We start from the raw sequence: 15057 nt of genomic DNA on the forward strand, positions 1-15057 counted from the left end.
ATTCCAGAAATTGTACACAATGGAGGCTCCGGAACATTCACGCCTTTAATCTTATTTAAATAGGGCCTTATAACCGCTATTTACATAAGATAAACAATTTCCAGATCCTCCATTGTGCACAACAACTGAGGCTCTGAAAACTGCCTATTTCCCACATTTCGTAAATGGGGCCTTTACAGCTGCCATTAATGCAAGCTAGAAGATACGCAATTTCTGGAATTCCGTTGCACGTAGCAATGGAGGCTCTGGACAAGCGTGGACGGCTGCTGGGTGCTCGTTGCACCGCACGGACACTTTAAAGTGTGGGCCTGTGAATGCACTGTGGCCTGGTGAGCTGGCATGCGGGGGAGTCCATCGGACTCCCAGACCCTGTCAGGTGCCTGCAACTTCCCTAGTTCTAACAGTGACTTAGCTGCAAGAAGACATGAGACATTGAGTAAGAACAAGACATTCAAGAATGTTTGAAATGAAAGGTAAAAAAGGAATCTGATAAGGGGGCGGGGAATCCAACGAATTCCTCCCACGAATAGAACAGCTTCCACCTATGGAATAGTGAGGGAGGATTTGTCCTCCCACCTATGGCCCCCCATGTGCCCTCAAATTCTGGTCTGGAGGGTTGCCCTGTGTGAGCACATCCTGTTACATCATCAGCTGTGTTGGGCTCTTCTGCACAAAGCTCCCAGGTGTTGCATGCATACAAATGACACCTGCTGAAATACCCTTTTATATACAAATGTTAAAGAACAGGAGCCCTGCCCTCCTATTCATATGCTCACCCTAACTGACACTGAATAGTTTTGGGTCAGGGTGTTAAAGAGATTTGGCAAAAAGAGGTCTGTAGACCAGAACTCCAGTTGAAATAGTTTTGCAGTAGTGAGAATTCCAAATCCAACACAATTTTGTAATTAATACAACTTTTCCACATGACTTCTTTCCCACCAACAATACAAAGGGCTGCTTGGGATCAGGGGATTTGTGTGAGCCCTCCTGATGCCTCCAGAAAATGTAGTAGTTGCATATATCAAATATACTCTTGCAAGACTTTTAATATATAATTTGTGGATCAAAATATTTTAACGTTCTACACAAGACAAGTCAATAGCTAGAAGAAAAGTGGTTTGATATGGCTGAACTTCGCTGTCAGTTTCATGCATTTGAACTCTCAATTCTTTCTGCTTCACAGTGGTCCTCTAAAAGGAAAGAAAAAAGTGCATTCAAAAATTGACTTTGGGGGATCCCAATGATAAAATTAAAAGAACAGTGGGGAATCTGGTATGACTCTAAGTTGCACAGTGTGGAGTTAAAAGTATTTGAAATGCATCCACAACACTTTGAGATTTGTCCTCTCTAGTTTCTTGTTCTTTTTATCGTCTTTGCATTCTCCCATTCCCAGCAGGAGTTTTTCCTATACCACTGCCTACAAGGATTCCAGCTGGGAGCTCTTTTACTTCAAAGGCTATTAACACTTTCTACCAGTTCCTAATATGCAATGAAATATACTGATGCAGCTTGGGGCTTCCTAGAAACTAAATAGTTAGGCTGATACTCTCCAACATCCTATTCAAAAGGAAACTTGAACAAGAACATCTAGATTCAGGTAGGAAAGATCCATTTAGCATCTGCTAAAAATATTTTTATGACAATTATTTGGGATCAGTAACAAGGGAAACAAAAGCATTGGAATATATATTTCAATATATAGTTATGCTAGAGATTTGGCCTGAAAATAGAATCCGGTTCTTGAATTACTTATACAAAAGTTGGTTACATATTAACACTTGTCCCTGGGATTGCCATCTTTTGTTCAGTAACATTTTATAGAAACCCATATGTCATTGCCAAATAGTTGCATTATACAGTTTTCTATCTTCCTTTAGATCAATTCATGGTTTGTTTGTTTTTTGCAATAACTATTCAAGGTGCACTGTCAAAGCTCTGTTGAGGCTTTTAGGGGCAACTGCACCTTTAATTAAAAATTCCCTCCTTACAAGTTGCCTTAATTGCTTCCTGTTCAGCACAACTGGAGTATGAGTGATGAATTGCTCCTTCTTTAGTCAACTTCAGTTCCCTATTAGAGGGACATTAATTAGTGGCTGTTTTTCATCATTTTTCCTTAATTCTTTTTAAGTAGCCTCTCCAGCTTGTAGGAAAAGGAAGAGCAATGAAGAGGCAATTAAGGGGCAATTCATCACTGCCCTCTATTTTATTTATTTATTTACAATATTTATATACCGCTCCCCATTCAAAATTTCGGAGCGATGTACAAGATAAAATAAAATAAAAACAGAATAGAACACTTTAAAATAGATTTTAAAAGAAGCAAAATGAAAAGTGAACCGTGGCTGGTCATTAGGAAAGGCTTCCTGGAACAATTACATTTTCAAGAGGTGCCGAAAGGAATACAAAGTTGGTGCCGCCTGACCTCCAGAGGCAGGGAATTCCATAGGAGGGGGGCTACCATGCGGAAGGCTCTTCCCCTGGTGGACTCCAATCGGAGGATGGGTCTATGTGGAACCACTCTATGTGTTTCTGCTCTACTTTCATGGAATCCACACATGTAAACCCCAAAACGTATAGCCTCCTGTATGCATAAACCCTAACATGGGAAAAAGAGAGTATGCCACGTATGGAGAGCCTATACATGTTCAGCTATGAACATATAGACTATGTACAACAGGACACTTGAATGTGTGGAGGTTTGGGGTGGAGCCAGTGAATGTGACCCCAATACCTCACTTCTACCTAAAGTAATGCCACAGCAGCACTAAAGGAACTTAATTTCAGGCCCTTTTTACAGTATTAAATGTTTCCAAGTTACCTGAGTTACATAGTTGTGCAATGCCTGCTCCTTGAAAATTGCATCTGCAGAACAATTGATACAGTTAAACTCAAATTGTAAGCAACTTTTCAAAATTAAAGCAGCATTGCATGAGCATTGTGACTTATTTTTTCTTTGCGCAGAGCTGCATATGGCTCAACTAAATTGAAGGGGGGGGGGAATCCACTAAATCTTCCTTTATCCACCAAACATGAAAAAGTTTTGTAAACACTTCTCTTGTTATTTCAGAATTTACTACCATATGACAATTCTGACTTTAGTGAAGGCAGCATTTTAGAGGACTTAAGAATTGCAATGACACAGAAGATGGAGATGTGTTGGGGGAATGACATATTGTATTCTATTCCCTATGCTAAGGAATGAGTTGCATTCTATTATTTGACAGCAGACAGGCAGAACACAAAATGGATTTAAAAGATGCTTATTACTACTCTAAAATAACATGACTATATCCTACAGAATGTGTAAAGACCATCAATCATAATTTTATAACAGTTTCAGACATTATAGGCTCAAATTTACATTCTCAATCTTCTTCTTTTTATTGTTTCATGCACCCTCTTTTCACACATCTTTGATAACGTCCAAAACTGGATTTGCACATCCAGATAAAGGGGACACTTAAGGCATCTTTCCACAGAGGTGATACAAAGGATCCAATTCAGAAGTTACTTCCACTTTCTGTTTTTCATATAGGATCCAATTCAGAAGTTACTTCCACTTTCTGTTTTTCATATAAAGACCCTCTGCATGCTTATTCAGAAGGAAACCACCCCCATTGAATTCAATGGATCTTATGCTTGCCTATGTGTGTTTAGGATTGCAGCGTTAATCATCATGAGGGTAGGTGAGCAAGCAGCAGTGATGGCAAGAGAGGGAAGGAGAAGGGTCACAAAGCTCTGAAGTCTGGCAGCAAGGCCCTGCTGGAGTGTGGCTGTGACTGTTTCTACACCTGCCTCCGCCCCCCAGATCATCCTGGGATCATCCCTGTGCATGCAAATGACACACAGGGGATCCCAGGAGCAGGCAGAGACGATCCCTCCATTTTCCTGGGATAGTCCTTAGGTGTAGAAAGGGCCTGTGTCTTGGCAGTTGCCTGACAATGCCACCTATTGACACCAGCCTGCAATGGAGCATGTAGGTGTGAGGAGCCCAACCCTCCCTATGCCCTGCTGCTTATCTCTCAGTAGCCACAGCACTGTTCATTTGGCTCCATGGTATCAGAGCTCCAGTGGGGCAAATGTGGCACTGACAAAGTCTGTGGGAAGGAAAGCCTCACATCACTTTGGCACTTTCCACCCAGGTGTTCCTTTTGCGCCAAAAATAAATTAAAAAATACACCTGATGCTGGATTGCACCCAACACCTATGAAGCAGATCCTTCTGTGTTGACGTCTTTCAGTGTCATGGAAGGCTTAAAGGACACACCGCAAGAACAGGAAACTCCTGAGTGCACCAAGATACAACTAAGCAGGGCCACTCCAAGATCCCTTGCTGTCAAGATGGTGACCCTTCCCTATCCCACATAGAAAAGGTAGCTGGACCGGCAGCTAAAATGCGCTTCAACACTTGTGATGGACTTGTGTCTTCTCTCATACCTGAGGTGCAGCAGGCTAGTTAAGGGGGACGGGATCAAGGACAGGCTTAGTGATGGGTGAACTAATGGTGATCAAGATTGCTAGGACTCCCCAAACTTCATCTTGCAGCTTGTCTTATGCCCGATTTCTGTTAGTGTTTGAGATCACCGCTCACTCCATGCAAATGGAGAAATTGTGCATATCAAGGTGTGATCAAACATCAATTTCCCCCAAATTTAACTTTCCTCCATAGACTAAAGCCAGGCTAATTCAATCTGCAGGGGGAAATTGTGCAAATTAGGAAAGTGACACAAAACTAGGGATGCTGCAAGCGCCCTTCACATCTGCCCCCCCCCCCCGGATCCAGTTGAGTCCGCCCAACATGAGCACAGACCTCCAACTGAGCAGTTGTGAGACCCCGCTTGCCGAAACCACACACCTGCCCTTCCTGCATCAGTGACGGCTGCCACTGATGCAACGGGGGGAGGGGGGAATTGCACAGTTTCCAGAGCCTCTGTAAATTGTGCACCTCCTCTCCAGCCAATGGGGCCTTTAAGATTGACATTGGCATGCACAATGTCAATTGTGTGGGGGAGGATGCTCGAGAAATGGCACAATTCCCCTCCCCCATTGCATGTGACACAGAGGAATTGCTGGCAGCTCAAGAAGAAAATCCAGGAGTCTACCACCACTGCCCACCAGTATCGGAAGTCTCAGGCAATCACTTCATTTGCCTATTGGTAAAGCTGACTCTGCCACTAAGTCCAGTGTCACCTAGTGACTAAACCATATAATGACACATTCATTGTATCTGCACATGCAAGTTCAGCAATTCTCTACCAAGCTGCATTTTGTGCTTCCAAACAATTTATACATGAGTTTTGCTTCATGGTGGGTTGGGAGGGAGAGGTCATTTGCAAATTAAGCTTAATGTGAATTTCTACATAAAATGAAGTAGCAGATAAAACCAGACACTGATTTTCTAAGTCACCACCAGCACCCACAACTTTGAATCTGCATGAACCATGGGATGATCTGGAAGCTTTTTATTCATTGAGGGAATCTTCCAAGTCATTGTACTCGACTACACTAACAAATATAACTTACCCGCACTTGACCAACAAACGCATTGGCTTCCTCTTCTTGTACTGTAAGGTTTTTGGGAAGAAAAGGATCAAAGACTGGCCCATTATCATTCACATCCGTTACAACCACATTCACCGTAGCAGTTGATGTCTGCAAGAAAAAGGATAAATAATAAATTTATGATGCAGACATTTCTTCTTTCCACTATGACAATTACACCATGTTCATCCTACAAGGTTGGATTAGCACGATTACGTTACACCTTGTTATACTCAAACTTCAGTTGATTTACAATGTTCTCTTGTTTAATGTCATTTCTCTTCAAAAATATTTATGCAGAAACGTAGACTTCTTACAAAATCATGGCACACAGGCTAGCAATATGAACAGATGGATGAAGCCAATGAGAGAACTGGTTTATCCACCAAGGACAAGCAAAGTATGTATTCTACTACTGAGCAATGGCTCCTTCTCAATTATTATTTTTTTTAAAAAAATACACACTCCTCCTAAATCTGAGTCTTTACAAGAAAACAAAATCAGGCTTTTCTCAGGGGGTAGGAAGTGTGCATAGTCAATCAAGCACTGTAGCATTTACTGCAGTTGATTAAGAACAATTGTGGAATATTTAATAGTGAAAAACAACATTTCAATGGTTACATACAAAAACTAACAGCACAATCCTATACATGTGTACTCAAAAGTAAGTCCCAGTGAGACCACGGGGGCTTACTTCCAGGTAAGTGGAAATAGGATTGCAGCCTAAGAGAAGCAAATATTATATTTGAATATGACAAGGAGGATATTCGGACTGAGAAAAAGATATTTTCTGATTGATTATTCCAAATGCTTCTACTAGCTCCAAACAAACTGTGAACAGGGCCTCAGGGCCGGCCCTGCTGTTAGACAGAATGAAGCAGCTGCCTCAGGCAGCAGGTTTTGGATGTCATGATGCTATTTAATTTTTACTGCTAGGGATGAACAGAAGTGGTTGTGGGAAGAGAGCTTCGGCTATTGGGCGGTGTAATAAATAAATAAATAATTTTTCTATTTTCTGTGTCAAAATAACTTGGCTAGTACGATGCAGCTGGAGTTGTTTGGGGAGGTGCCATTTGCTGTTTCACTTTAGCAGCAAAATGTTTTGAACTGTTTTGTAATACAGTTAAAGCCACGTGGTTGTATTCACAGTCTGCTTGCCTGCCATCAGGATGGGCAACACAGGTGGAACAGATTCCTCTCCCCCTGCGACCCTTTCATGCATCCCCAAATCTTTTCTGGAGGGTTGAAGGACTTCCTGATGCAAAAGAAAAGAAGAGAAAGTCCTATTGCCCAAGTGGAAATCCAGTCATGTGACACTGGATGCCACCCACAGAATGCAGAGAAATAATATCTCATTGATTTACAATTCTGAGTATATCCACTGAGAATTATGTCCCTTTGGGTTCCATGGGCCGTACCTCCAGGAAAGTGTGCATAGGATTGCAGCCTTAGAAACCATGATGTAAGTTGTAGACTAAATCAGAGGTTGTTGGCTTTGTGAAAAGTTTTTCCCCACCTCCACTATTACTAGAAAGTTTTATGTGGGATTCTTTATATCTGCTCAGATCATTGGTCCATCTAGTCGAGTAATGTTTCCTCTCAGGGGTTCTTCCCAGCCTTGCTACTTGAGATCAATCTCTCTCTCTCTCTCTCTCTCTCTCTCTCTTTTAAAAATAGAGATGCTAGAAACTAAAACTGGGACTTTCCACATGCAAAGCATGTCCTGTATCACTCAGCTGTGGCTTCATTGATATCATTGACATCATCGATAAAGTCATTGATAAACTCCATCATTGATAAAATGTGCTTGTTTTCATGATGCTAACATGGCCTTACTTAGACTTACCTCATAGTCCGCGACGGAGAAGGGAAGATCTCTCATCGTCATTAACATGAGATCCCTCCTCCATTTACATGTGAGGTGCGACAACCTCAGGAAGAGGGGCGTTGCGCCTGCCATTTTTTATTTTTAAAGAAGACAGAGCGCACAAACACTCGTGTGCAAAAGGTAGTTTTTTTAAAAAAAACCACACACCTTAATTTCCCCGCTCCCCCTGCCCCCGATGGGCGCAGCACTCCTGAGGAGCACTGCGCCCCGTGCACAGCTTCCAGTTCCACGCGAGGAATTGTGCAGAGCCAGGTCAAACCGCGGCAACGGGCCACACGGTCCGTGGTCTCAGGCTCAGCCCAGGACTGCGGAAAAAGCGGGCCCAAAGGGGAGGGATCTATCCTGGGGTAAGGGAGGGATCATCCCTCCCTGATCCAGGGATTTCCTGTGCATCATGTGGATGCACAGGGACGGTCCCGGGGTTCACCCCATGATAAAGCCCGGTCTAGCTAAGGCCTATGATGCTATGGGATTATTTCAGCCATTTAGGTTAGTTTTGTTGTTTGGCAGTCAAAACACACTTTTAGTCAAGAGCCAGTATGGTGTAGTGGTTAGATTGTTGGACTGGGAGCTGGAAGGTCACGGTTCTAGTCCCCATTTGGCCATGGAAGCTTGCTGGGTGACTTTGGGCCAGTCACAGCCTCTCAGCCCATACTACCTCAAAGAGTTGTTGTTGTGAGGATAAAATGGAGAGGAGGAGGATTATGTAAGATGCCTTGGGTTCCTTGAAGGAAAAAAAGTGGGATATAAATGTAATAAATAAATTTAGGAATAAAGTGAAATTATAACATGTGTATTTGTTTACACATCTGCCTCTGAAATTATGACTGTATTTGTATACACATCTGCCTCTGTAATAAGATATGGCATTTCCTAATCTCTAAACTATGGTCATGGGGGCTCACATGATCTCCTTTCTCTCTTTGATATTCCAGTGCTAACCATAGCAAGAGTCATATCTGCACTGAGTAAGGTGAACTATGAGTAGCTTTAACCAAGATTTTCAGACCAACTTGAAACCCCATTTGTTGCAGCCAGAATGCTAATTAACCATGGTTCAAGGTACCAGAAAGGGAAAGGAGTTAGAAATTTGAGCGGCAGAAAGCAAGGAAAAGGTGGGTGGGGAGACACATGCCAGCTTGTGAAATACTCCCCATCTCTTCACTTGGATTAAGAGATTCAGAAAGGTCATGTCAGTACAGGGCAAAACATAAACATAAACTTATGTGACGTGTACACAAAGTTCTGTACACATGCATTATAATATAGATTGCATAGCTACAGGCTCAAAGAACACAATCCTTAAAAAACAAAAACAAAACTAGATTCTAAGACAAGATTATTGTTCGACAGCATCAAACACTTCTTCTTATAAACTATCCGCATTGGCAGTTTATTACAAACTATAAGGGGATATGACATTAGTGTTATGAACTAGTCCAATTAGAAAGACTTAGTTTTTCCTTAATCCCTCTTCAATATGTGTATTTAAACTATGACCTGTGGTATTTTAAATGTAGCAAATGTCACCATCCAACACATTTCTTATTGTAAAGAGGGTATTTCCTCCCCCTCCCAAGAAATTTACTGCAAAAGCTTTCACAGAAGCACCGTCACTACTTTTCCATGAACTATTTTTCTGCATTTCTAGATATACAAAAAATGCTGTAGTACATGAGTGATTCATAAACTTTAATCTTCTACTGCCCAGATCTGCAACATTATCATCAAATGCTGCATCCCAAGTGTGATCTTTGAGGAACCCCAGATGGTTGGATTGGGGTACCTGGCATAAGATTTAATCCCCGGGCCTGAGTTTCTGCACCCTTGCCTTTCCATAAAAAAAAGCTCAAGGTTGCTACCAACAATAAAATTTAAAACAAACCATGAATAGGTTCAGCAAATGTAGGCAAAGCCTTTACTACGCAGATATAAAAGAAGCTATGAATAAATAGCACTTAAGTCTTCCGCTATATATACTCTTCCCTGGTTGCTGGAAGGAAGATCCTTTTGGATAAGCAGGCTTCCGTACATGCACATCTGCATGTGTATCATGTACATTTGCAGCACAAGGCTCATTAGGATTCCACCGAACTGACTGGGTGCATCTTCTGAGGGAAATCCCAACACGCATGCCTCTTCTGGAGCCATGCATGCCACTGTTGCACATGACTAGATTGTGCCATTGCTCTTTCGAAACCTACCCTATTTCCTGCTCATTCTCTTCCATGCATTCAGAAGGCCAAGAGAACTCATCCACAGAAGTAAGGTGTTCATTAGAGGTCAGAAAATGATGCACTGCCAGAAAGGGACGATCCTAAACTGTGTGATACATACTTTGAGTCTACATCTCACTAATGAAAAGCTCAATTCATTCTCTCTTTTTTTTAAAAAAAGAAGAAAAAGTTACAACTTGAAGGTATAGGCTGAAAATAGAGTGCGGTAATTAGAAACAAAGATGCAAATGTGACCTTTCCACTGAAAAGGTGCAACCACACTGACAGTTAACTAACTGGTCTAAAGGAAGTGAAGCAGGAGTTCCTATTCTGCAGCTCATTACTTTCTTGCTGATGCCCCAATAAATGCAAGTGCAAGTCCTATAAATTACCATATTTTTTCTACTTACCAAACATTCTGTTTAAAAATGAAATAAAGTTAAAAGAACTAAAACTTAAAAGCTAATATGTATTTCTCCTTGAAAAATTATATATTCATTAGAGAAAAGTCATTGTGAATGACGTACAAAGACTCCAGATAGAGCACACATGTATTCTATGTTTATCCTTGTCTTTCTGATGCTGTACTTTCTTCTACAGAATAATGCCTATACATGAAAATCATAAAATAAAAATGTGAAGTCTACATGGACTTTTCAGGAAAGTTCAATGAACAGTGGCAAGATCCAGTCTGCTAAATGCTTTCTAAAAAAAAGTTAATCCATGGTTCTTTGTTATTTGAGCTCCCCACCACAAACATGAACATCCTTTCACAAAGGAAAAAAACATCTCCTAGATGAGCTTTTCAACAGAAAGGCATAGAAATCTGATAACGGGGCAGGGGTGGTGGTGGATTGAGATCCACAGTCTTCATCTCAGAGCCACTTCAAAATAGAACATTTCACAAAAAAGTGTAAAAGCTTTAGATAAAGGATGATACTATTTTTCAGCTGGGGGCTTTGCTTGAGGAAGCTTCACCCATGCATACCCATCACTTGATCAACCTATACCAACTAATAACTTGCATGCATAGATGCACAAATTTTATAAAACCCTGTTCCATCTGTATTATACAGATTGTGACAGCCTTTTGTTCTGTCATCTGCTCATTGGTGGAATTGCATTTTTTTCCAGTTTTGCAAATTTGTGCAAATTTGCACTTGCAAAAATGCACAAATCCCCCTGTCAAGGTTCCACCTTTACCTGGACCCCTTGATCAGCTCCTTAAAGATATTTTGCCTCTTTAGGAGCTCTTCCTTTCATCAGATATCAAGTTTCTACTTTTTACCTTCCACTCTCAGTAACGTGGGGTTTAGGCCTTAGGCGTGGTGTAAATGATACTCCAGACAACAAGGTTTTAACCACAACTATTTACTATATTATATAACATAAGGCAAAGTCACATAAACTTAAGGTATTTACTCAAATAGAGCTGTAAGACTTCAAAAGGCATTTACAATGAAAATAAAAAATGTAAAATCACAAGTTCCTCTAGCCTAACTACACTTTCACCTGTAAGACTTCACTTGGCTGTTCCCCTTCAGAGCCGTTTTCTTTTACCTCAGAGTCTCCTTCAGTGGCTCTTTGAAGTTTCCCACCCTCCTGTAGAGTTAACTGCATCCCTTTATATACTCTCCTGCTGAGGGTTTTACAGCCCCAGGGGGAGGAGAAGGGTTACCTGTGAGGCCGACTCACCTTGCCCACCTGGTGTTTTATAACCCAGGAGGGGTGACACGGGAAAGCCTACCCTTCCCAAAAGGGGAAGTCCTGTCGGTGGTGATGTGGCAGGTGCCATTTGATAGGAATGGAATGTTTTAACCTGATAACAGCCTAGCTAGTTGCTGGCTGAGTTTAGTTGCCCATCCAGTTAGTCCTTTACAGATCTAATTTAAATAAATGTGGCCCAATTTTATACCATACCTATATGTCTCATTTCTTTATTTCCCTTCCTCCCCTCACAAGTTATACAGGGCCCAAAATTAATGTCTGCAGACCCTCCTCCCCCATTTCATCTTGGGACTCTAAACATGTACCGACTCTGACTTAAACATCAAATCACCTTTTTTTCACCCTCCCCTGTTCCACCCCTCCCACCTGCTTTTTATTAACGTCTTGTGATAAAGAGATCTGGAGATCTCAAAAGCTTGCACATTAGTTTGTGATCATTTGGTTGGCCTAAGAAAAGAATTACAATAATATGGATTTTGGAATCATGTGCTGAATATCTCTAGATGTTGAAGTGGATAACAATACAAAAAGCTGCCATTTTCAGTGACAGTTCTGTGGCATTCATAACATGTAGTCCCTTTCCGAGAATACCTCCATATGCACTCCTGTTTCTGAACAAGGCAAGTGGACAGAACACTCTTAGTTTACTAAATGCACTGATAGCAAAACTGTTTGCAACTCACTGTTCATAAATGCATTGGTTATTTAATTGTAATAGTTTAAAGTTTAATGAAACCTAACCTAATAGGCAACAATTCAATTCACCAAAATTATTCCTTATTTACTGTAGTGCCTGTGAAGTGCTAGACCTTTTTAAAGGCTAAAGCAGAACTCTCCATGATCCAATGAAATACCATGGTCTAGGAATCACAGGATAACTGACAGCATTTAAGGGAAGTAGAATATTAGGCAATGAAAGATCATCTGAAAGTAATAGGAAAGATCACATTCTTGTCACTAGTAGCTGGAGTGCATGATATGGTCACTGATAACAAATACCGTGAGTAACATAGCAAAACCTCCTAATATTCCAGAAGTTAACCTAATTTGTAAACTTGTTCTTCACATCCTAGCAAGCGAAAGAAAACATTTGAAAGAAAACGTTATCCTTACGATTTGTCACAAAACATTTTCAAAATGATTTCCCAGGTGCTGGGGCAAAAAAATAAAAAAAATAAAAAATTGAACCAACTCCATTTTTGCCATGTATAGATTCCCAGCAGAGATTCTGGTAGAAAGCTTTTATAGGTCAAAACAACCATCTCAGGGTATGGTTTCACGTAGCGCAGGGGAAAATGTTCAAAAATGATGTGTGAGAGGCTGAGCACTGAGCTGGTCCCAGTGAGTTTGAACACTCATAAGATGCATTCCGTGAGATGTCCCCCACAGTGTGCAGTCTGTGCGCTGGTCATAACAGAACAAGGAGAGGTCAGGGGATGCTACACAAATCATTTCAGTTGCAGTGTATGAGCTATACTTGCAAAGTAATATCATGGAGGCACCTGCACGAACCCTTCTGACATAAAGGGGGAATTGGTGGAGGTTATAGGCAGATTACTAGACATGTTATAGCTGCACTGTTTTGGGCTCCCTATTGTTTTCGTCTCAGAAACGAACACACTCTCACATTTCAAAGAACTTACCCCATCTGGTCGGCCATCTGAGGCTGTAACAATCAAAATGTAGCGATCAGTGCTTTCTCTGTCTAAAGGCTTTCCTAAGGCTAGCAGCCCGGATCTAACAATAAAACAAAAATGTATATCACATCAAAACATGGCTCCTAAAATTTTACTAGTATATTTATATGCTACTGAGTTGGTTGCATTAGTGACTATTTCTCTTTTAGAAAATATTTCTTTTCTGTTTTAACACTTAGTTCTGGGGATGATGTTTTTTTATCCTTTTTTCTGAGCAAAGTTTGTAAAAAGAAAGGTCTGTATCTCAGGCTTTATAGCTCCATATATATGTATGATTTAGGATTAGAGTAGTCATTTGAAGATTTTATATTAAAGGATCATGTGAAAGATAGTACTAGCATGAATGCAAACCTGTCACTCACTTGGGCTGGCAGCACAGCTATCTTAAACCACAAGAGATTATGAAATGAACTGACAAAACTATCCAAGTCCAAATAACTCCCTAACTGGAATGGTTTCAATGAGTATGAGATCCCAAGATTATATTAAAATGATAGATCAGATTTAAAGTTGCTTTATATGTATTGAACATGTTTATAATTACTAGTAGCTAAACACCCATCTAGTGTGATGGAAAGGAGTGATGCAGAGCTCTTGTCTTTCCCTCTCTTTCCAAGGACAATACTCCCCCCCCCCATAGGAATAAAATAAGAGTCATTCAATTATATGGATGAAAGTAAAGATCCACACTCAGGAACACAACTGGTCTGCAAAATAAACTTCCCCCTCCACAGTGATTCCAGAGCATAAAGCAGGTTTTTCCTCATTTCAGTTAGAATAGTGCATTCATTTTGGGACAAATGAAAAATTGAACTTAATGGGGCCCATTCAATTCAATTTTAATATCTTCTGAAATGAAGGCCCAGAAGAATGAATGGGACTCCAATCTGTGCTCATTTGGACACCGGAGATGGGGGAGAAGCTAATTTCTGTGGCTCTTCTTGCTAGCTGCCATTTTATTTACCCAGAATACCCCAGGCATGTCATTGCAATAAGCTACTGAGCCAATTTCAAGGTGACTGTGTTGACAGATAAAGCCCTACACAGCTTAGGACCTGGATACCCGATGTCAGTCATTAAGAAGCAGTGGGGATCCCTCCCCCCTCATATGTGGCCAGCTTTCAGTACCAATAAAAGATTTATTTGTTAATCCAGACTTTTGATAGAATCTGTGTTGCTGTGATGTGTAAACTTTTACTTAACTTGAAACCGACCCCCCCACCCCGGTTTTAGTGTTTTATCAGTCAATCTTTTTTATGATTTCACTGGGCTTTATTGCTTTTGTATCCCTCTTTGGGATTATTTTATAATGAAAAGTGGGTAATCAATTTTTTAAAATAAAGGAATAAGAAGGGGGAAACACTCCAAACAAATTAGAAGTGCACCCCTAACCTTTATTTTGGCCCTGATTGAACCCCATTAACTTTCCCCCATAGATCTCAGTCAGCTACTGAGATCCAAGCCAGTCCTTAGTCACATGGCCCTCTTCTGGGTTCTGTTTCTTGATCATGCTTGAGCAAGACAGAATGTTGGAGGAGTTGGGTCAGAACATTGAGAGCTGGCTTTTATATTTGGAAAGTTAAATGTGACTAAGAGCAGATGTACAAACAGAAGGGTCCTATTCACATGAACAGAATAGGATATAGGAGACGAGAAGTTACGGATGGTTCAATGGCAACATCTTTGACCAAAGAATGCCAAGGATGCAAAAACGGCTGCTCAAAACAGTTGCCACTGAATCATGGATGACAATGCTTCTCCTATGTCGCACTGCTGACACAAGCAAACTATGGGTCAGGCCTGGTCCCACTGAAATAGCATTGGAAATGCAGAGTTCAACTGTATATTAAAGACTGGATTGCTCTGCACACACCTACCTGGGAGTAGATCCCACTGAACTCAAGAGGACATCTGAGTAAACATGCATAGGATTACGCTGCAACCTTCTCTACATTGCACATTCTACGTTTAGGAGTTAAACAGTGCAT

The 15057-nt window shown here is 41.0% G+C and overlaps 1 protein-coding gene across 1 annotated transcript in view; it reads right to left on the reverse strand.

Annotated features, from left to right (window-relative positions):
* Positions 1-15057, reverse strand: part of PCDH15 (protocadherin related 15) — a 451284-nt gene that overhangs the window by 167458 nt on the left and 268769 nt on the right. The window contains exons 18-19 of the mRNA XM_063132951.1: positions 13016-13109; positions 5523-5651 (exon numbers count right to left, since the gene is read on the reverse strand). Coding sequence (XP_062989021.1) covers positions 5523-5651; positions 13016-13109 — 223 coding nt within the window. The remainder of the gene's footprint in view (positions 1-5522; positions 5652-13015; positions 13110-15057) is intronic.

Source organism: Elgaria multicarinata, chromosome 8, assembly GCF_023053635.1.
Source record: "Elgaria multicarinata webbii isolate HBS135686 ecotype San Diego chromosome 8, rElgMul1.1.pri, whole genome shotgun sequence".
NCBI lineage: Eukaryota > Metazoa > Chordata > Lepidosauria > Squamata > Anguidae > Elgaria > Elgaria multicarinata.